At 38.3% G+C, this 24,418-nt stretch overlaps 1 protein-coding gene across 1 annotated transcript in view; it reads left to right on the top strand.

Moving 5' to 3' along the window:
• The first annotated feature begins 11,735 nt into the window (after window positions 1-11,735).
• The window catches only part of pcp4b (Purkinje cell protein 4b), a 69,211-nt gene continuing 56,528 nt past the window's right edge, over window positions 11,736-24,418 (top strand). Inside the window, exon 1 of the mRNA XM_038285529.1 lies at window positions 11,736-11,903. Coding sequence (XP_038141457.1) covers window positions 11,751-11,903 — 153 coding nt within the window. The 5' untranslated portion in view covers window positions 11,736-11,750. The remainder of the gene's footprint in view (window positions 11,904-24,418) is intronic.

Genomic DNA, 24,418 nt, shown 5'->3' with positions numbered 1-24,418 from the left:
AAACACAATTGACCATTTAGTCAAATCCAAATAGAGCACATATTTGTTCTGTTTTTCACAAGATGAATAAATCTGTTTTACAAAAGGTTAGAATTTTGGTTGATTAAATGTGATACTATATAAATAATCCATTTTAAATAATAGTTTTGCAGTTTTGACAATCAAACTTTTTTTATTATGTCAAGCATGTATTCTTGTATAAAACTGTAATCAGAGATTGATTCACAAAGTACGGTGGCTGAGAAGTGCAAAACACATTTACAATTCAAAAACACATTAACAAATAAAAAACAAAATAACATTTGAAGAAACAAAATTATATTTTGTGAAACAAATGTATTTTTGAAAAAAAAGTTTAAATTTTTAAAAACAAATTTACATTTTAGCAAACAAATTTACATTAACAAATAAACAAAATAACATTTGAAGAAACAAAATTATATTTTATGAAACAAATGTATTTTTGAAAAAAAAAAGTTTAAATTTTTAAAAACACATTTACAATACAAAAACACATTAACAAATAAAAAACAAAATAACATTTGAAGAAACAATTATATTTTATGAAACAATTTATTTTTGAAAAAAAAAGTTTCAATTTTTAAAAACACATTTACATTTAAGGAAACAAATTCACATTTTAAATAAGTTAGATTTTAGGTGAGAGAAAGTTTCATTTTAGAGAAAAAAAATACATTATAGGGAAACAAATTTACATCTAAAAAAAATTGACCGTTCAGAAACACTTGTACAAGTGCAAAGACAAAACTGCAAGTGGCAAAACACATTTACATAGCCAAAAACAAATTAACAAAAGACGGCTACACGGAAAGGGAATGTCCCAGTGGCCGGATGTGACGTCACGATTACCCTGACTTGTAGTACAAACAGCTCAATCTGTAGTCCTCCTGCTTCACGTGAAAAGTCAGCGGCGATTTTAGATGGAAAGAATTGCACTGAAGCTGTTTTTCTTAAGTTTACGCTAACCGAACAATGTTTTCAGCCAATTTACACCATTTTGTTCTTCGTGCGGACGGTCTCTGGAACTTTTACGGGACACGGTACAAGGTGGCAGGACCAAGCAGCAGGGCCGGGCTCAATTCGTGACAGTGGCTGCGGCAGAGCCGGCCATCGGAGTGGCCGTTGTTGCCCGCTGCCGGCAGAGCCTGCCATCGGAGAGGCCGATGGTGGCCGCTGCCGGCAGAGCTTGCCATCGGAGAGGCCGATGGTGGCCGCTGTCGGCAGAGCTTGCCATCGGAGAGGCCGATGGTGGCTGCTGCCGGCCGAGGCCACTTATTCGCAGATAAAGTACTCCGTTCCATCAAGTAAATGTGACATTATAAAAGTTTTAATGCAGTTTATTAAGCAATAACATCACATATTAGTAATCAGACCTGTCATATTGATAGTGATATGGTTTTCCTCCTTTCCTCTGGATCCTTTTAATCTTTACTTGTATAACTTCAAGAGGAACTGTCAGGCTGTTTATTTTTATCCAGCAGCCTCAACTTGCAGCAAGAAGAGCACTGAGGTCAGTCTTTGTTCTGGTGAACTAGCCTGCTGGGCTCAGTTTGCCTTCTTTACTTTGAGACAGATAAAAAGAAGCAGTGCAGGTGAAAGGCTTCCTTCATTCTTCTTTTATAAAAATGGGGTTTTGCAGAGAGAAGCAGGACAAGCTTCTGTTGAGGACGAGTAACATGGTGAAGTACAAAGAAACCTGGGGCGTTTAAACAACAGAAATGTATTTCTGCTCTTTGTTAAAGGTCTTGTTAACATATATTTACATGAATGGTTTATGAACGAGCAAGCAGGATGTAGAGTTTAAAATAGGCAACCAGCGTGGGTCCTAAAGGGTCATATCTGCATAAAATAAATAAATAAAAATATAGTTTAGTATATAATTTAATGAAAAGAAATCCCTGATGGAATAGAAAAAGAAATTAAAATAAAATTAGACTTCATTTCACACAGGTTTAAATGGGAATAATTTAAAAAACACAACTTGTTTCTGTATTCTGATAAAATCTAAATATGGTGTCAGTTTTTACTCTTTTTCCTTTTGGACACAGCTTGAGAGGGCTCAGAGGAACAAGGGGAACCCCATTAGACTGCCCCTGTCAACACTCTGCCACCCTATTTTGATTTGTCCTCGTTAGGTTCCTGACCTGCCTCCACCTCTGCTGCACCTTCCCTCTCAGAGCACACATGATGGTGCCATTCGCTCATAAAACATTAAAACTTGAGTTGACAGCTGGCTTAATTAAAGACAAAAATACTTCATATACAGTACAGTACTGAAAGAAACTGAAAGAAAATGTACAGCTCAAACTAGATAGCCACACCAACTGTGTACAGCTACTAGATTACCAGAGTTATATCAATAAGCTGAATGGAAGAATTCTAGAGAGAGTGATCGTTCATTTTTTCGGGGGATTTTTTATAACATTGATGAATTTCTATATTTCTACATTTCTATATTTCAAGTACTACTTGTTATAACTGTCTTCCTAATTGTGTAGTATGTTATGGGTACATCTTAATACAAGACTCACAACAATTGAATACCATTGGCAAAAGAGTGGACTCTAGGTTCACTATAACCAGTACAACAGTTATGGGGGGATAGGGGGGATGGCATCCCCTTTCTTAAAAAAGTCTCAAAAATCATTTTATTACTGAATGTGTAAAGTTTCTGCTATATATTAAAGGTAATGGCAATGATATTGCCCTTTCAGCATATGGGCGGCTGTGGGCTTATGAGTAGTATCCCTTACAATGTCCACCTGTGTGTATTAAGCTCATTATTGCCTCCTATCAAGATGGGACAGTACTTTTTCACTCAACCTGTACATTTCCACGCCTTATTTATTTCCAATAAGAAAGTCTGTCAAAACGCATCAGACTTTGGAACATTGGTACATGTGTCCAAAAACAAATATATATATAGTTAAATGGACAATTTTATTTTTTTCAATCATTGTTAGTACTTTAATTGCCATGACAATATTTTAGGCAGTTTCTCATTTGTTTTCCATGACTACAAGGCACAGCCTTCTTCATATTTGGGCTGATATGTTTTTGTTTCACATGATGTGACACAATGAGGAGGTGGGTTTGAGCTATTTTCTCAAAAACTCCCCCCTGTTTGCCTCCTATTAAACTTTTCCTTTAAAATAGAAAATGATAGAAATTGAACTTTATCAATCTCACAATAGAGAACTTATGCTTCTCCATTTAACCTATCCCCTTTGGGGAGCAGTGGGCTGCCACTGCGCAGTGCCCGGGGAGCAGTGTTGGGTAAAGGGTCTTTCCCAGGAACCCAGAGTAGAGGATGTGGGAATCGAACTAGGTACTTGCAACCTTCTCAGAGCAAAAGCGAACTGCTCTAACCACTAGGCCAACACAACCCATTAAATATAATGAATACGGCTTTAAGAAGCTCCCATAAACCATGAGATCATTTAATTCAACATCTTATTTGGCATATTATTCTTACAATGCAAACATTTGCATTTGTAGAAAGCATCTAACTTATTATTTTCCCCTGACCAAATCTAAATAGTCTTAGAAATTAGAAAAGTTTAGTTTGATAATAAACCAGACTCACATTTAAATCTCAGAAAAAAAGCAACGTCTACCCATCCATCTTCCACTTATCCGTCAGGGTCATCATGATGTGGTTGGTGCCAGTCTCCAGCAGTCTATAGGTGGTAGGTGGGTGCACCCTGGAAAGGTCACCAGTTTATTATAGGGCAAGGTTAAAATAATGTTAATGTGTATACTTGTACAGTACAGGGTAATGTCTGGTTTTATCTGGAGATGGGTTAAAATCTGTTACAGACACACCATGTCAACAAAACTGGTAGGAAACAACAGCACCCTTTTATATTGTGTCCAGAATTTTCCACTATGCAGATGACTTTAAAATTGGAGCTTTGAACATTCAGACATTAAGCTGTGATGCTACATTGCTTGCCTCTCCAGATTGTCTTGCTAACTTTCATAAGCTTCCACTAAAACCCCAACACCATCTGGTGTGTTTGGCAAAAGAAAATAATTTCCTCTCAACCTGAAATATCCTACACAGAGGAATTTAGCAAACTATTTCTGCACACCACACAGCCCAAAAGCCAGTTTCAGCCATCTCAAGCTTTCACACTCTGACAGTTACATAGAGCCACACACAGGTCAGGTCAGAGCAGCAGACATGATTTGTGTGTAATCGCTTTCCTCTTTTTCCATCCATCAGAACTCCATAGGGACTTCCTGGCATTCCAGTAGCAGCCCATATAGGCGGCACAACCTTCAATTTCCATTTACATCACAGCTTTGAGAAAACACTAGTCTTGTCTGAATCAATATCCATTTACATCCATGGTTCTCAAATCAAACAAATGTTACCTTGAGTATTTTGTACCAACTTTTGGGATATGCTTCATATTTTTTTCCACATTATTTGCCTTTGCTATCAATTAGATATATTATCAAATGGATGGATGGATGGATGGATTAATGGGTGGATGATGGATGGATGTATGATGGATGGATGGAGTAATGGGTGGATGATGGATGGATGGATGGATGGATGAATGGATGGATGGATGGATGGAGTAATGGGTGGATGATGGATGGATGTATGATGGATGGATGGAGTAATGGGTGGATGATGGATGGATGGATGGATGGATGAATGGATGGATGGATGGATGGAGTAATGGGTGGATGATGGATGGATGGATGGATGGATGAATGATGGATGGAGTAATGGGTGGATGATGGATGGATGGATGGATGGATGAAAGGATGGATGGATGGATGGATGAATGGATGGATGGATGGATGGAGTAATGGGTGGATGATGGATGGATGGATGGATGGATGAATGATGGATGGAGTAATGGGTGGATGATGGATGGATGGATGGATGGATGAATGGATGGATGGATGGATGGAGTAATGGGTGGATGATGGATGGATGGATGGATGAATGGGTGGATGATGGATGGATGGATGAAAGGATGGATGGATGGATGAAAGGATGGATGGATGGATAGATAGATGGATGAATGGAGTAATTGGTGGATGATGGATGGATGGATGGAGTAATGGGTGGATGATGGATGGATGGATGGATGGATGGAGTAATAGGTGGATGATAGATAGATAGATAGATAGATAGATAGATAGATAGATAGATAGATCGATAGATCGATAGATCGAAGAATAGACAAATAGCTAAGTGCAAGTAATAAATTGTTACTATTACTTAATTACTTGGAATTTTGATTTCAAGGGAATTTCCTGTTAAGTTTAAAAACTAAAGATATTCAACCTCTGAGTTAAACTGGATCAAATAGCTTTATTGTATAAACAATCTTTTTTTCTGCTTGGTTTAATGGCATAACACGACAAAATGTTAGACGTGGTACAGAGGTGACACTTTTAGATGATCGTTTTTGATGTCTCGCTAGGGTTCTTAGCAAATAAAATTACAGTATTGTCAGTAACCTGACAATAACTTTAGGTTGCTGAATTAGTCAGGGATTCTGATATCAGTCATTTAAAAGTGCAAAGTATCAGCAAATGTGTGAATAAAAAAAGGAAAAAGACGGGCTGGGTTATGGTTTCACTGAATTAATATTCCCTCTGCAAAAATCAGCAATGTTTTCATGTTCAATTAGGAAAATGAGTAAACACAAAGCTCAGGCATTACTGATGCAATAAATTCAAGATGTTGTTGTTTTGGAAAACCTAATTGGCCTATTATGCTCTAGTTAACTTTAATAGACAAAATGACGTCCTTGTAAATGTGCAACTGTAAGGCAATCAGCAAAGTATTGAAAAGCATTTAAGCCACATTAACTTTCTTAATATTTAGACACATTACAAATCTAAACATCAAATAATTGAAATTTTGTGTGACCAATGAGTAAAAGATAGACAGACTAAGGATAACAGACCCAAGTTGGATAGTAAGAAATATCCTAACCTTTGAAAGTCATATATATGATTATATCATATAAAATGAAAACAGTATTACCTATAACTAACCTACCAATTCAATTCAGTTCATTAAAATAGTGCAAATAAACAATACATAACATCTTAAGGCACTTTATGGAGGCAATTCAGCTCAACTGCTGCCCCACCCTCTAGAGATTGAGCAATTATGTTGGATGCCAACATTCTTATTTCTAATAGAATCTTATTTAAAAGGAATCCCAGTAAAATAGGGTTGGTTTAACTATGTTAAAGTAAGTATGAAGAGCAGAAAAACATTTACAGATAGGATAGGGTAGTGAGGAAATACTATTATTTATTTAAAATAAATGTTAGCACGAGGTCCAAAGTGAGAAAATGAGAATTTGTGGGACTATGCACTTTTAGAACAAAGCCAAACATGTCTAAGATACAATTAAAGACTGCCTTTAAGCCATCACCTACAATGTCGGCATGAATGTTAAAATCCCCCACAATAATGACGTTTATTATTTAGTATTAAGTATTTAGTACTAAACACTCAATCAGAAATAAGCTCTGAAAACTGATCTAAAATTGAGAGTAGAAACCAGGTGGGTGACACAAAGTTACAAACAGAAGAGGATTTGTTGCTTTACAGTTTAGTGTGAGAAACTAAGGGTTAAATGTTCAAAAGACTTGTAACTAATTGGCTTTGGACTAATCAATAAGTCATACTGAAAGATTGATGCTACTCCTACCCCTTGCCAAGAAATTCTGAGCATATCAAATTTTAAACAGCTGGAGGGAGTTGCCTCATTTACAGTGTAATTGTAATTGTATTGTTTCAGCCAGGTTTCAGTAAGTAATTTGATTATCACATTAGAGTCATTAACTAACAAACTTTTCAAAGAGAAAGATCTTGTGTTAAATAAACCACATCTAATTGTTAAAATATTTTTTCTCAATTTGATTCATTTTAATTTCCATTAAATTATCATGATTTAGGCCTTTAGGATTTTTTTTTCTAATTTATTTGTAATGGTAGGGTTACACTAGAGAAGCTGTAGATAGGTGTGTTAAACTATTACTCTGCCTAATGGTCTGCACCCTGTCAGGGAAAGCCCCGGCATGGCTGTTCACCCATGGAGAGAAATAATCAAAGAAAATGTCAAGGGACCCATGGTAACTGGTGAAGCAATGGAAATCCACACCTCAGGTTAATCTGTTGACTTGAAAGTTATTGTCATGTAGAAAACTGGCCCTTGTAGTGTTGGAAGAAGAATGCAAACTCTCAAAGCAAACATGACAATAAATCAAGACCGCCTGGTGAAACTTTGGGGGTCAGCGGGGAAGCTGGTCACAGTGAATGGGAAGATAATGTAAATGCATAAAAATAGAGGGCGATCTTCAAACAAAACATGCTGCAGGAATAAGGCTAGAGAAGCAGGTTCAAATTCCAGCGGACACCTTTAAATATACAGCTGGAACAAAAATTATGTCCTCGGATGCTCTAGTATTGGCAGTGGTGTTAAAAGTACACACATTTGTTACTTAAGTATAAGTATAGATACTGCAGTTTAAAAACACTCTGGTAAAAGTTGAAGTATCAACTTGACCTCTTTACTCAAGTAAAAGTGAAAAAGTATGTGCTCCAAAAACTATTTAAAGTATAAAAGTATAAAGTAACTTTTAAAAAAACAGCCAGATGCCACTATATGAATTAAAAGCTACATTTTTCTAATTTCAAAAAAATTCTTTGAGATAGGACCAAGGATGAGGGAGGTCTTGTTGGTCTCCATCTCCTGATACGCTCTCGCCTGTGTCCGACCTTTCAGACATTTTGGCATTTTTTTCTGAATCTGACATTGTAGCATGTCATAGACAATGCACGTTTGCCGTTTGAAGAACACCTGCTTGCTTCTGATGATTTCCTTTGGCGTCTGCACAAATTTGACGAATCGCTAACCAATGAGTGTTTGCGTTATATGACTCATCCAATTACACTGGTTTTCACTAGATGTGGATGGTGCCAATGATCTGCATTGGATGGCGTACATGATTGAAATAAATGTTTATAAACATTAAACTGAAGCCAAGAGTAACGAGTAACGTTTGTTTTAAAAATGTAAGGAATAGAAAGTACAGATACCTGTGTGAAAATGTAATGAGTAGAAGTCAGAAGTAGGAAGAATAATAAGTAATGGAGTAAAGTATGGCAGGCATTCCAAGTCTCCCGGAAGTTCCGGGAGTCTCCCTGATATACATAGTTGTTCACGGATGCCCGTGAGTCTGATAAATTGTTTTGGACTATGCCGTTTTTTTAATGCGAGTGAGAGCAATAATTCTGGCATCATGTGCGGATTAGAACTACTGAGATTGCGCAGACAACAAGAGAGAGCGGGGTGTGCGGAGGAGGTTGTTGATGAAACCGGTGCAGCGTATCTGTCCAAAGCGATTCTCTATTCAGTGAGCGTTCTGGGCGACTGGTTTGACTGGTCTGACTGGATGTCAGAGAGCTGATTGGATCAGTCTGATAAGTTTTGGGTTACTCTCACCAGTGGCGGCTGGTGAAAAATATTTTTGGTGGGGCTGATATAGCCTAGTGTATGTCTCCAACTAATCCGGAATAAGAATTCAAATAAACAATTGGACAATTCATACAATTTAACAGTAATGATTTAATTTACTATATAATAACTAACAGTGATGATTTTGGTCACTGTGACGGGGTTCTTTGGCCTCCAAGAATCCAGGCTCAGTCGGGTTACCGGTGTTGGTGATTTATTGTGCTCAAAAACTCAAAACAGGGTGCAAAAGAAACTAAACATATACAAGATACTCTGGGCCTCAGCCTCCCTCCAGTTACCAGCAATGTAACAAAGAAACAGAAAACAAAAATTGCCGCTTTTCTTCCCACAGCCCTCATTAAATAGTTTAAGCCCCTACCCTCAGGCTCTCTTATTTCTGATTTCTTCTCATAAATCAGTTTTGTCCATATATTACCTCCACAAACAATTGATGTACAAAAACAAATAATTTTTACAACTTAATTATTTTACACAGATTCATTGACTTATTCAATTACACCAAGCTGGGTTTGAACCCAGCAAAGACGCAGCCAGACTGAAGATGACAAGTCCCCATAGCATAAACACGTACACACACACACACCCACACACACACCCACACACACACGGCTAACCCCACTGAAATATTAAGTGTGCACCCTCAATACGCCAGCAGGTAACCAGGAACAGCTTGTGTGTTTTAAGTTCATGGAGCTACTGGGCTCAGCGCGAGTGTATTGGTCCTCACAAACACAGTATAACAGGAATGTGTGTGTGGCGCGCAAAGTTAGAGAGGTTGTTTTAAGCGACGAGGTGGATTCGTCACAGTCACAATAACCATGACATGAAATGTTCATATCCTACAACAAGGATGTTCTTCTGGCAAACGGGTAGATAAATAAGGATCTCACCGAATTTGGTGGAAGCTGCATCTCGTTCGTTACATTCGCCATCTTCCCTCTAATTGTCTGCACCTGCACTTGGGTTCAGAAGCCTGTTAAAGCGCAGTATTATCAGCGCTCCAATACCATAAAGTTCCGAGACGCTGATTGGCCATTAAATTCACCTAGCAATAGTACATAATTGACAGATTCTCTGCAAATGTGGGTCAGTCTGATCACAGCCCCCAGAACAGAGACGGTAGGAGTCTGTCTGTGGAAATCCACAAATTAATGACAGTAGATAGGGAAATGTAGTTTATATAATTTGTTTTGCTTATAGGTACACAGTCTAGAGAGTAAAACTGACATTTATGAGTTACTTTCTAAAAATATATTTTACGTTTCTCTCTTCTTATCAGGGAGGGCGGTGCCCCAGCGCCCCCTATGGGCCGGCCGCCACTGACTCTCACCTAGTTACCACTCAAAGCTGTGCATCATGTGAAACGGCAGAGATTGAATACTCAAGTGAAAAATTAAAATATCGGACTAATTTTACAGCAGAATATACTAAAGTATATCACGTCTAGTGAAGGGGAGGAACAGTGGCGGATCTAGACCAAATGTACCAGGGGGCCAGGAGGGGGCCAGCGTGTTTTCATGGGGGCACAGAAGAGCATGAAATAATCAGGGCAAGAGATTCAAATATATTAAGAGAGCTACATGAAGTGAAATTTCTTTACAATAAGGTTCAATAAAAATTCTATTTCTTATGAGGTCAATATACATTAATTATATAGGAATTTTGAATATTTTTGACTTAATTTTAGTTAAAACTACCATTTTCTATAAAATTTAGATAAGAATTCAAGAAAAACTGTTAAATTCTTCTGTAAAAATTAGAGCATTTTTTTTTCTATTTGGTTTTAAAAAAAAACATTTAGCAGATGAAAACTGGGATCCTATCTCAATACCACTGAAGCTATCACCTTATTGTTTTTGAATAATTAGTTAAACAGAATTTGTAAAGAAAAGGAATGAAATAGATCCAAAGGGCCTATCAGTTGCTATGTCTGTAACCAGCGCATACCATCAATAGAATTTCTTTTAAGTATTGTGTCTTTAGTACAGGGGCCATAACTGTCATGGTCTTAGTTCTGTTGTGCTTTACTTTGTTCCATGTTTTCCAGTTTTAATTCCTATTTTGCTGTAGTTTCTAGAGTTATGTTAGTTCCCAGGTTTTTTTTGTTGTTGTCCTCTGTTGCCCTCTTGTGTGTTTTTCTTTCCCCTTGGCTTTCTCGTTGTCTCCACTCAGACCTGCTCCTTATCCGCTCGTTAGCCCTGCCTTTGTCTCAGTCAGCTACATATACTCTCCCTCTGCTGTCACTCCTTGTCGTTGCTGGCTTCTCATGCTGTTGTCTTCCTACCTCGTCTCAACCTGGCTTCACCTGTTAGGTTTCCCCCGATATCGCCATGGTTTTGGTTTGCTTTACAATTTTAGTTGGATTTTTCGATTCCTGGCTTTGTTTGCTGTTTTCATCATTAAACTGCAATAAATCTCCTCAGCCTCTCTGCCTCTGTATTTAGGACCACAACCAAAACATGACAATAACAGGGGCCAGGACATGATCTACAGGGGCACCGGCCCCTGTTGGCCCCTGTCTAGAACCGGCCATGATGAGGAGCGATGACACCATGGGGAGGTGAACTGTATGCTGAAGTCCCATGAAAGTATGTGTGTGTTTCTTTTTTTGCTGGGGGGTGGGGTGGTGGTATAAGCATCTCCCTGAAATTAGTTTTTGGAACTTGGGATGTTATAGATACCTAAAAAGTGTACTTAAGTACGGTAACAAAGTATTTGTACTTCGCTACTTGACACCTCTGAGTACTGGAGCCTAACCTGATATCCTTTCCATATTAAAATCTATACTCAGTGTGTTATCCTGTCAACAGTTTTTGGTTGTACTTGAATGAGAAACTAATAATTATTGCAGATAACCAACATAAAACAATGCATTCTTTTATTCATAAGGCAGATGAAATCATTTTTGAAGTGTTCACACCCACGCAGTGGAAAACAGTGCATGTGGAAATGACAGAACTGCACGCGCTCTCTGGGAGATAAGAGTTTGCACTGATGACATGGCGCCTGGTGCATGAAATGCCTCGTAGGAGCAAGAGGCTGTTCATCAGCAGCACAGAGCCGCTCCATTTGGCTGATCACCATGAAAAAAAAAAAAAAAAAAAAAGCTTACACAGCAACGCGTGAACGCTTGGAGAAGTTGGGTGGTGACTTGGGAGACGGATTTGCCCACGGCGCTCCCATTGGTTTATTAGTGATGTGATGACATGGAGGAGTTGGGCTCAACACTTTATAAAGCTGCTCCATCCGCGGCGAGCCGCTCTTTTAATAAAGACCGCTGAGGCTGAAACTCCATCTCCATCCAACCTACTGGAAGCAAGTGAAACCTCTACCATACTTTCCACCATGAGTGAGGTAGGACATTTTTTCTTATGTTTTATAACCAGGAGGTGTCGGGATTTTATCCAAATTACGCACGATTCCTCTTACAGGGCGCGCAAGAAGTAGTAGCGAATTTTCATTTTGTAACCAAAAAAGGTGTCTTAAAGCCAAGATATTTATTTACCTGATGAGAATCAAGTGTTGCGGTGTTGGTGTGAATTGTTGAGCGTCAGATGGAGCGCAGCTGATCCGGGGTGGAACAGCGGGGCGCACCAGTGCTGTGTGAGTTTGTTCCTGCAGGTTCGCACATTTCACCACTGAATGTGCGGGGAGGCGATAACCCTGCACCATGTTAACAGGTGCACAAAGTTATTTCATATTTCCCATACAAGAAATCTGAGTAGATATGATGCCTCCCCAGTAAAATATATGAGCGGAGCATTTTACCAGCTCTCATTTTAGGGTCTAATGTTTTAGATGAGGTTTCAATTTTTTTTTAAATTTATTTATTTTTTTTTTTTTAAGCAAATGAAACAAAAATTACTGGTCCCTGACTGGTAAATTTAAGATTTTCTTTTATTTTCTTAAATCCAAAAGACTTGTTTAATTGTGTAAAACTCTGTATTCCTCTGCAGTGTTTAAAACCAAAGTTAGGGCAGAAATTATGCTGTTAATTTCTAAGATGTGAATGATAAAAATCATTTATATTTTATAATTTCTTTATTAACTAATAAGAAGAAATAAATATTTTTAATAAGTTAAGGACAGGGTTTCTCAGTTTTATTATTCTAAAAGTGGGACTTGTACTGCTGAATAGAGTTTGAAATGCTTTTTATGAACATTTCATTTAATATGCTGAGAAAAAATATATTTTTAAACTAGATAAATATGTATTTTTATATTGCTTCCATTTTGGTTGTGTTTGTTGGTCACTGTACGTGCAATATTTTCTGCAGAACAAAGGTGGAAATGTTTTTGGGGAGAACAGATTTGCATGAAAGCTGCTCTACCTGTTCTACTTGTTTGCATGTTTAACACTAACTCCTTAATTTGTTTTAAATTCAGGCTAGTTTCCCTCTAAAGGAAAGACAATATATTTTAATTCTGTAGGTTCTTTAGAGTGTATCTTTAAAAATACAGCTTGTCTTTTCTTTACACAGATCAGATAAATATATATACTTCCTTCTCTTCAAAAGATGCATATTAACATTTTACCTTTGAAAGCAAGATGGGTTCAGGTTGTATGAATTAAAGAAACAATGACAGTATAGGGATAACCGAATTACTTCCAGGCGGGTCAGCTTTTCTTTTTTTATTTTATGGTGAGATGCACGAGATGCTGAGCTTTTTAGTTATGATGTTTGTTATTCCAAAGGAAAATAGCAGCCAAAAGAAACTGTGAGGAGGACCAGGAAATAAACTCACTCATGCTTACTTTAGCTTTTTGTGTCATGTGTAAAGTAAAGTTGTTCTCCGTTGAGGTTATAGGTGTAATCAGTCTCCATAGATGACTTAACTGAAGCTGGAGCAGTTGAACATTTTCTGGATGGATGAATCTGCAGTGGTCAGCATTGCAGTGCTTGTTCCATCTTTGCCTCTGCACTCCCTGTCCTTGCATTCTTTCCCCCGTTATGTTAAATCTCCTCCTCAGAGGTAGAATACTCCAAAAAACACCATACTTTGCTCTGTCCAAGCAGATACTTTTGGACTTTACTTTACTTCCCAGGAAACCATAAAATAAAATAAAAGCTTTGTTACTGAATATCCTAAAAAAGAAAACCTGACAGACTGTTCTTTGCCCTTAATAAAATTCATTCATCTTTCTATCTGTTAAACATCCGCAGCCTGTTAAACAACTTGTTCTGCTATTTTAACAGTATATAGTAATTTATCAATGCAACCTCTGGATTTTGGGATTCACAGACTTCAGGTTCTGCTTCAGTGTAAATTACTGAGTGTTGCTTAGTATGTCTTATTTTCCAGAGGTATGGGATCTAAAATGGAGGCCAGTTAGGGAACTGCATGGATGAAAAATGCAGCACCACAGTTTGAATCAAGACCTGATGGACACCCAGGCCACACAATACTAAATTGCTTTGCATTTGATGATGTGTAAAAAAAAAAAAAAAAAAAGCTTTAATTGCTTAGAGTCAAAGACTAACTAAAACTGACAACAGCCAAAGATCTGATCAGATCTCTTCTAAAAAAAATCTTCTGAAGCACTATTCAGTTGTTCCATCCAGAAGTTCACCATTGTCTTTTCTAATGAAAAAAAATTAAGACAGTTTTAAGCTTGAAATGTATTGTCTTTGTTTGAGGTTATTCATGTGAAGCAAGAAATTAAGAATTTTATTTGAGTTGTTTTGATGAAAGAGTTGATTAAGGAATACGAGAATTGCAGAATAAAATTAACTAGTTAGTGATTGGCTTGCAAGAACCAGCGAATTTCAATATTTTTGGAGCCTCTGGCTATAAAGTGTTTTTGTGACCTTCACGTGGTGAGAGGGAGCATTACTCCCAGCAAGTAACAGGAAGGCTAAACAGAGCCAACAAATGTGCTCTAGTTTGCTTTTTTTTTTGCTTTCAGACTCTGCTTAACATAGAACATGTTAGATTTAGGAAGTATTGGCAGCAGCATGGACATTTTACCATTGGAAGGTTATTGTAAGCTTATTTCATAAGGAACACAGATGGGTTGATAATGACAACCTTTACAACCTTTCCCTTTTGAAAAACACAATTTACTCCTCCTTCCCTACAAAGTCTACCTGCATCCCGCAACAACAGCCCCACTAAAAACACCCCTCTTTAATCTGACCTCCTACATGCACTAAAAAACACTAAGCAGGGCCTTGTAGCGCCAGATGCCTAATTGTTTTTCCTCCTTGAGTGTTTGATCCTGTAATAACCAACTGGCCCCAATCTTCAGATATTCAACAACCCACAAGAGATAAGGAAACATTAGCACTGGTGCACTTTAGGGGTGTGTTCTCTCTCCACTTTTCTAGCTGAATTTCCTTCAATCATCAAATTGTGCAAACTGTAATTAGGAAAATACTGAAACATTGAAATAAAATAAAAAAGAAATAGCATTTTCTGCACACGTCACATGATCAGCAACTGTACCTTACTGCCTTGTTAAAGAGATAAAGAAGAATATCAGAAGTAGTAAAAAGAAAATGGCGTCCACTAGAGCTGTGGCTGAAATATGGATAGATTTTATGTTTACATCTGCTACTTCCTTGTTCTTTTCTTAGTTATTGAGTGAACAAACGTATTCATGTGCAATTTTATTTTTTTATTTAAAGGAAATACCGTAGTTGCAAAAATGTGCCTTTTCAAAATTACCAGAATATCGACATAGTTTTACACACATTTGTAATGGAAACCTAGCTACCGTCCACAGAAGACTGCTTCTCTGTAAAGGTGATTTTAAAACTCCTGAAGTTTGCAGATTGCCCCACTTTAATTTCTATGATCCAAGAGGATGGTAACTCTGCATGTAGACAGAAATTGCATCATGTAGTTCTAATGCAGTCAGAAAACCTCAGAGAAAACTGGACACTCCACCCCACACTGCTTTCCTTACCCATCTTCAGTGATACCGACGCATAGAACATCAGCAGACTTTACATGTAACAACTTAAGAGATACAACCTTCAACAGCAGCTGCCAGTCATCTTTTGCAATGCTGTCATTCAGTATGTCTCATCTCCTTGGGGTTTGGCTTATTAAACAAATAAACAGGATAGGTCCAAAAGGAAGGGTCATTGGGGCTGGCCTTCCCTTCAGTAGTGACTTTAAAGATTTTGGGGTGCAGGAAAAAAGTAGCTATTATATCTGCGGACCCCACACATCCATCACACAAAATGAATAGACTTTTACTATTACCAGGTTAATGTTCCAGAATGCAATTTGAAAAAAATATCCGCCACCTTAGAAAAACTTTCTTAGGTTGACAATTTAATAAACATAATGAATACCTAATAGCCATCCTAATCAGATACTCTACTTTGAAACAAAATTACTAGGTTTACAATAGAACCAACTCACATCTTGTCAGTTCTATTTTCTCTATCTTAAGATGCACACTCTTTTATTCTGTTTGACTATAACTTTCTTTGGTCTAGAACAGGGGTGGGCAATTCCAGCTCCTTAGGACTGGTATCCTGCAACTTTTAGATGTGGCTTTGGTTCAACACACCTGAATCAAGTACTTAGATGATTGAGAGGACTCTTGAGGACTGACTGCATACCGAGGAGGTAACTAAGCCATTTGTTTCAGGTGTGTTGGACCAAGGATGGATCTAAAAGTTTAAGGATACTGGCACCCAGGAACTGAAATTGCCCTCCCCTGGTCTAGAAGTTTCCCATACCTGACTAATCCTTCTTATTGTGTCATTGCTATGAATAAAAAAACAGCAAATCTGAAAATCTCCTCAAAGGACATTCTGATCTCTAAATTACCATTACTACCATGCAACATCATTAATGAACATCTTAATCACCAGCTCTTTGTTTTCAAAAAACAGTTCTAAGCCGGCCTAGAAACATGTCCTTTACATAATATTTGGGCCTTTGTAAGCTTTGCTATTTCTGGGGTTTGTGTATCAAGTTGATCAGGCATAAAGAAGAGGGTGGTCAATACACTGTCCCATTTTGACCAATGAGGCTGCAGCTTACTGGTTCCAGTAAGCTGCCTGCAGTGGTTGATCTTTAAAAGCTCCAGCAGGAGCTGTTCTTTGTGTTTATTTTGCAGACCCATCCAGTGAAAAGGGTTTTGTTTTAAGCCATTTGTTTGGTCTGACTGTTGCCACATTGAAGAAAACGGCCTGAAATAAACATGCAACCACTGCAGTGCCATCATGTTACTAAGGCAACAAGGTTGTAGAGTTTTGCCAGTCGCTATGCTTGCATTGCACTGATATTAAAGTGATACATTTTTATATTGTTGCAAATCAGTTTGAAAATCTTCATATTAACAGTATTTTACTTCAGAATTTACAATAAGGTGAAAATATGAAGTTAGCAGTCCTGGAGGTTTGATTGTGTAAAATAAGTCCAGGATATTATCCACCATATAGGGATAATTTGTGCTTTGTAAGATATCCTTGAAAGAGAAGGACAGAGGATGTTATAGTAGAAACATGCTGCCTCTCAAACATGGTAAAACAATTACACAAGAAAGCAATATTTAGTGCTTTGCTGCATCTCCTCTGACTTTTATAACAGCACAAATATTTTGATAGTGTTTAAGACAATAGATTAGTTTCCTACTCTGTGAAGCAGCTGACAGATAAGATTAGGATGGGGTCTTGTTACAAACCATTTCTTTCAATTTACCCCACGTTTCCAGTTGGATTGATCCCCTCTGTTTACTGCCTGTGTCACTGAGCTGAAATGTGTTTCCTGATGAAGCGTTACACCATCCCCCTGACAAGGACCACCAAACTCACTTCAAACAGAAGGAATGAGAGAAGTGTCCAAAACTCTGTTGTACAGCTATGATTATACTTATAAAATGGCAAATCTACACGTAGACAGACTTTATTGTCATTTTGTACACACAGAGTGCATACAAAAAAAATTTCGTTCAGTACAGCTCTCAAGACATTTTCATTTTTTTAAAGTGCAGCCTTGATAAAGGTAAGCAGCAATGATGATGTAAACATACGACTGTATATTAGTTACAGATTCAACATTCATGTTTGTTTGTTTTTTTGTTTTTTTTGAAATCCAATTTTTATACAAAATTCAGCAGTCTTATGGTAGTGGGGAAGAAACTGTTCTTGAATCTGCTGGACCTGCATCGGATGCATCGAAGTCTCTTTCAAGAGGGCAGCAGGGAGAACTGTCCGTGGTGGGGGTGTGAGGGGTAACTGATGATGTTACGGGCTCGTGACACGCAGCGCTGGGATTTTGGTTTTTGGTTTTTGCAGCACTAGTGGCTCATTTTTTCTACTGTAGGCTGACAGGAAAGGGGGTATGAGAGAGCGGGAGAGACATGCAGCAAAGAACCAAAGGATTCGAACCTTGGTCAGCCTTGTTGAGGCCTAAGTGCATCTGTTCCACCTGCACGCCCCGGATGAAATGTCTTTAATGGAGTAGAGAGGAGCCCCGATGATCCTCTCTGCTGTTCTCACCACTCTTCTAACCTTCTTCCAGTCTGAGGCGCTGCAGCCTCCACAGCACACACTGACAACTGGTCAGAACGCTCTCTATGGTGCTTCTGTAGAAGGTGGTGAGGATGGGTGGGGGCAGGTGGGCTCTCCTCATCCTCCACAAGAAGTACATGCGCTTTTGTGCCCTTTCAATCAGTGAGGTGGTGTTTACAGTTCAGGTGATGGTGTCTGTGATTTGCACCCACAGGAATTTGGTTCTGCTAACCACCTCTACAGCTGAGCTGTTGATGAGCAGTGGAGCGTGGTTAGGCCGGTTCTTCCTGAAGTCAACGATGATTTCCTTCATCTTCTCCACGTTCAGAATCAGGCTGTTATCTCTGCACCAATAAAAAAATCAGTTATCAAATCTAATCGGTTAAGCTGCCTGCTGTTCATTTCTTGTCAAGACTCAGAACGGAGGACCCACTTTTTGAAGCAGACAGACAGTTGTATTTCTCAACAACTTTTATTAAGTAAACAGATCTACAGGAAACAGGGAGGGTGTCTAAGGTAGGAACCTATGCAGGGAGAGAGCACGGGTTAGTAACCATGCCTATCTGGTTGAGGATGATTATGAACGTAAATGGTAAATGGCATGTACTTATATAGCACTTTTTCAAGTCAGGAGACTTGAAAAAGTGCTTTACTCTACATTCACGCGCACACTCACACACTGATGGTGGCAAGCTACATTGTAGCCACAGCTGCCCTGGTGCTCACTGACAGAAGCAGGGCTGCCGTACACTGGTGCCACCGGGCCCTCTGACCACCATCAGTGGACAATGCAGGTGAAGTGTCTTGCCCAAGGACACAACAACACTGAAAGTCAGAGCTGGGGCTTGAACCGTCAATCCTTCAATTTCAGGGCAAAATCCTACATCCGACGCCATTGTCGCCCACACGTGTTAGTCACTAACCTGGTCTTAAAGTTCAGTCCGTGTTCAGACGACAAGATTGGTTCCAGTTAGCTGCCATCCAAACGCAGCCTGCATTAACCAGAGACTACCAGACGTTGAAGTCCAGGAGGTCAGAGAACAGACAGGAGATCAGAACCAGGCAGATGAGGGAAGGCAGGATAAGGCTTTAGATCCAAGATTTTTCCGTCTGCTCGACTACTGCTCATGCCTGAGGCAAGCAAAAAGTTTAAACCTCCTGAGGAGGCTAAATAGAGAAAACGTGAAAGGAATTATGTGCGAGGAAAAACAAGTCAATATTTGAAAGGAGTTTGTTCGTTGGTGAAGGCTGAAAGAAGAAGCCGGATGTAAAACAAATTCTCTTTTCTCAACTTTATTATTAGACTGGTAAGTTAACACTTTGCTCCTAATATAGTGACATATATATTTCTTATTATTTTCTATGTTTAGTAGAAGCAAAATTTAGGCAGAGAAAGCCAGCAGGCTACAAACAAAAGCTGTTCACTGGAGCTCTGCCGCTGGTCTGCTGGACTTTTGCAACAGTTCTGCGTTGCTTTTGGCAACTACAGGTGCTGGTCATAAAATTAGAATATCATGAAAAAGTAGATTGATTTCAGTAATTCCATTTAAAAAGTGAAACTTGTATATTATATTCATACATTACATACAAACTCATATATTTCAGATGTTTATTTTGTCTAATTTTGATGATTACAAATGACAACAAATGAAAATCTCAAATTCATCATATCAGAAAATTAGAATATTACTGAAGACCAATAAAAACAAAGGATTTATAGAAATGTTGGCCAACTGAAAAGTATGAACATGAAAAGTATGAGCATGTACAGCACTCAGTATTTAGTTGGGCCTCCTTTGGCCTGTATTACTGCAGCAATGCGGCGTGGCATGGAGTCGATCAGTCTGTGGCACTGCTCAGGTGTTATGATAGCCCAGGTTGCTCTAATAGTGGCTTTTAGCTCTTCTGAATTGTTGGGTCTGGTGTATTGCATCTTCTTCTTCACAATACCCCATAGATTTTCTATGGGGTTAAGGTCAGGAGAGTTTGCTGGCCAATTAAGAACAGGGATACCATGGTCCTTCAACCAGGTACTGGTAGCTTTGGCACTGTGTGCAGGTGCCAAGTCCTGTTGGAAAATGAAATCTGCATCTCCAAAAAGTTGGTCAGCTGCAGGAAGCATGAAGTGCTCTAAAACTTCCTGGTATGTGGCTGCGTTGACCCTGGACCTCAGAAAACACAATGGACCAACACCAACAGATGACATGGCACCCCAAACCATCACTGACTGTGGAAACTTTACACTGGACTTCAAGCAACGTGGATGAAGTGCCTCTCTTCTTTTCCTCCAGACTCTGGGACCTTGATTTCCAAAGGAAATGCAAAATTTACTTTCATCAGAGAACATGACTTTGGACCACTCACCAGCAGTCCAGTCCTGTTTCTCTTTAGCCCAGGCAAGACGCTTCTGACGCTGTCTGTGGTTCAAGAGTGGCTTGACACAAGGAATAAGACAGCAGAAACCCATGTCTTTCATACGTCTGTGTGTGGTGGTTCTTGAAGCACTCACTCCAGCTGCAGTCCACTCTTTGTGAATCTCCCCCACATTTTTGAATGGGTTTTGTTTCACAATCCTCTCCAGGGTGCGGTTATCCCTCTTGCTTGTACACTTTTTTCGACCACATCTTTTCCTTCCCTTCGCCTCTCTATTAATGTGCTTGGACACTGAGCTCTGTGAACAGCCAGCCTCTTTAGCGATGACCTTTTGTGTCTTGCCCTCCTTGTGCAAGGTGTCGATGGTCGTCTTTTGGACAACTGTCAAGTCAGCAGTCTTCCCCATGATTGTGTAGCCTATAGAACTAGACTGAAAGACCATTTAAAGGCTTTTGCAGGTGGTTTGAGTTAATTAGCTGATTAGAGTGTGGCACCAGGGGCCATCAATTTTGAACCTTTTCACAATATTCTAATTTTCTGATATGATGAATTTGAGATTTTCATTTGTTGTCATTTGTAATCATCAAAATTAAACAAAATAAACATCTGAAATATATGAGTTTGTATGTAATGTATGAATATAATATACAAGTTTCACTTTTTAAATGGAATTACTGAAATCAATCTACTTTTTCATGATATTCTAATTTTATGACCAGCACCTGTAGACATGAAAGTTACAGGTATAGCTCCCCTAGTGGCCAAAAGTTACTCTGCATGCCTTTAAAAATGAAATCGTACAAACATTCATGGCATTTCTTTCAGTGAAAGATGAAGATGGTACCTCTGGAGGCACTGCAAATGTATTTAGCTCAGGTGGGTTAATATTGACAAGATAAAGGTTTGCTAAGCACTTCATTAATCTTTTCTGGCTCAGGGAATTGAAAAAAGGAAATGTTAAGCCATAAGAAACTCTTTTTTTAGTGTGCCAGAACTTAAGCAGGAGGCACAAACATGGACAAATGTGCAAAACAAGGGAAATAAGTAATGTTGGAGTGTTGCTAACAATCCATCCATCCAACCATTTTCTTACACGCTTTAATCCCAGGTGGGGTCGCGAGGGGTGCTGGTGCCCTATCTCCAGCTGTCTACGGGCGAGAGGCGGGGCACAACATGGACAGGTCACCAGTCCATCATAGTGTTTCCAACAATGTGATGAGGAAATTATTTTGTTTTGCATAGAAGGTGGTTAGTGCAGATTAAGGCAGAGATCTCCTTTAGGAGTAAAATGTCCCCAGATATACAAGCTAATAGGCTAGGTCCAAAATGTTTTTTATAACCGGCCTAGTTAAGGTCACTCTAGACCTAAATCTGACAATCTGTGGCTTTTTGGAAGAAAACTGAAAGACTTGAGACTGTAGCAGATGTTCACTGTGACAAACAGATGAGAAAGTTTTTTTTGGAGGCATTTCATTTTATCCAAAGTTACTTTTTGTGACATTGGGTAATCGAAAACTTCCCAGCAGTTCTGAAGGGTTTGAGTTTCAGTTGAACAAATGAAAGATTAAGAAAAATCTTCCTGAGCCCTAACTCTGCTAAAAAAAACTATGACTTTTTGCTTTGAAGTGAGTGACACAAAATACTGTTTAATCCACTTTAAGCCTGGAAAGTAATTTTTTGCTCTACTTAGAATGCACTAAACCTAAACCACAACATCAACAGCCAACAAAAATCAGGGTTCACTCAATTCCTCCTTTGCTTAAGAGATGAAGGAGCTACTCCTGCAAACTTAAACTCAGTTTTGCTACTTACATACCTAAGCTATGTAATGTTAGGTAGGTGGCTGTAATTGTATTGTCTTTTTTGTATTTATCTACCCACTGACCAAGTTTAATTGATATGACAAAATAATAGTTTTTTGCAAAAGTATCCACTCTACCATATTAAGAAGAAACGAGTGCAAATATTTTTATAGATGCAGAGTGGATCCTCAAAGAAGTCCCAAAGGGAATTGCTTTTGCAATTCAACAGAAAACACCTGCAAATCTTTTTTTGCACGTTTATCTTCCTCAATGTGCAGATCATATACTTATGAACAAACTGTGCAAATTCATAGGTGGAAATTATACAAATCCGCTTTTAGCAGGTGCAAATGGATTTTCCAAATTCCAAAACTCAACTGCAGCTGCAGCTTTGGTTTCTTTTTTAGTATTTCTGAAATTCAGGTGCAAACTGACCTGCAAAAATAAATGTACGTCCATTTTTGCTACAAAGCAGGCGTTGCTATAATGTAAAGAGATTCTTAAACATATTAGGATTGTGGGGAATAAAAGTAGAATAATATTAATAATAATAATAAAAAAAACTTCTACACAGTTTGGGATGGTTTGTTTCATAAGATGGACAGATAATCTTTATACCAATACAATGATAATTGTATTTGCACAATTTTTTCATTATGGTCATGTCTTAGTTTCCCATTATTCAGGTTTGCTAATGGATAAATGACATTCTATCCACTACATTTGGATATTAAGCAGCTTTAGAGATCGTTCTCCTGATTAAGGGCTTTTTTTTTATTTTTTTGGAAAAATTAAAGTCTTGAAACCTCCTGCTGAATATATTTTACCTGTACTGTTATGAAGCAGATTTTTATAGTTGTTTTTTATCTTAACGTTATAGGTCTACAAGATATTGCCAACTATGTTCTGCTGCAAAAATGTGTTTTAGTTCCTGAAAAGAGATAAAGTGAAAATAAATGCAGTTGGGTATAATATTTAGAAATCAAATATATTACCAATTACAGCATTTCAAACATCTATTATGGTATGTTAGTAAACTAATCTTGTTATCACAGTTTAAAATGGAAGTAAACTTTTTTAACATGGTTTAATAATTTTTTAGTGAGCCAAAATATCCTTACAGATCTAACGTATGAGCATAATTTTTATGCTAATGTCAACCAATCAGCTAATTGTCTTTTTATTTATGTCTTTTTGATTGAGCCAGGTTTAGATTCCCCCTCTGAGTGTAATCACTGAACACTTCAACAGCACAATCTAGATCTTCAGAAGATACGAGTGGCAATTTACCCACTTGTGACCTCATAAATCACTTTGATTGGTGCCGACTGAACGCTGAAGCTAATAACCATTGGGCAGTTAAGTGACTGGGATGAAAACAGTGTTTGTGGTGCACATGTAGATGTCTTCTGATTACCAGACAGTCATAAATTCACCAGCTGTGTACACAGGGTTGATGAGCTCTTGTTTCCCAGTTTAATTTTCCACAGCCAATACTGCACAAAGTAAATCAATAAAATGAGCGCTTCATTTGATGTGTTACATTGGTAAATGTTTAAAAAAGCTGTTCTGTTTGGAGTAATATGGAATAAGTCACTGTTAAGTAAACGTAATTTGTGCGGATATAGATAAAAAAAATAAATCTTATTGAACTTTGCCTTTGACATCCCTCTTTGATTATCCCCTTTGGGAATGTCTTGGTATAGGAAAAGAGAGAAACATTAGTGTGGACACTTTTAGTGTTTAGATAGTAGCACAACAGATTGAAAAGTGGAAGGACATTTTGACACCCATAAAATGTGTTAATGTACATTCATAGCTGATATCAATGTGTAAAAAATGGACTAGTGGCATCTCTGAGCTCAAATCAAGCATTTCTGCCCTGTCCTCCACTTCTTGCCATCTGGCCTGATCCTCAGAAGATTTGTGTGTTATAAAACAGGTAAATACAAGTTTGTTTGTGCAAAGCAGATCTCCAAAGAAGGTGCAAAGCAATTTGCGCTTGCAGAGTGTGAAAAAATTGTTCTAATGACCAAACCACACAAAATCCATAGCTGGAGGATATGTAAATGTTAACATCTAGCACGTACAGAGCGATTTGCCAATCGGAAACTCAACTAAGATGGCAGTTTCTTCAAAACAGTTTAGCAATAGCACACCAGACTCCAGTTACTCACTCATCAAGGGTGTCCAATCTGAACATGATGACTTGATGATA

This window comes from Cyprinodon tularosa, unplaced genomic scaffold (assembly GCF_016077235.1).
Source record: "Cyprinodon tularosa strain WSP-4 unplaced genomic scaffold, ASM1607723v1 ctg211, whole genome shotgun sequence".
Lineage (NCBI taxonomy): Eukaryota > Metazoa > Chordata > Actinopteri > Cyprinodontiformes > Cyprinodontidae > Cyprinodon > Cyprinodon tularosa.
This window is presented reverse-complemented; position numbering and strand designations above follow the sequence as displayed.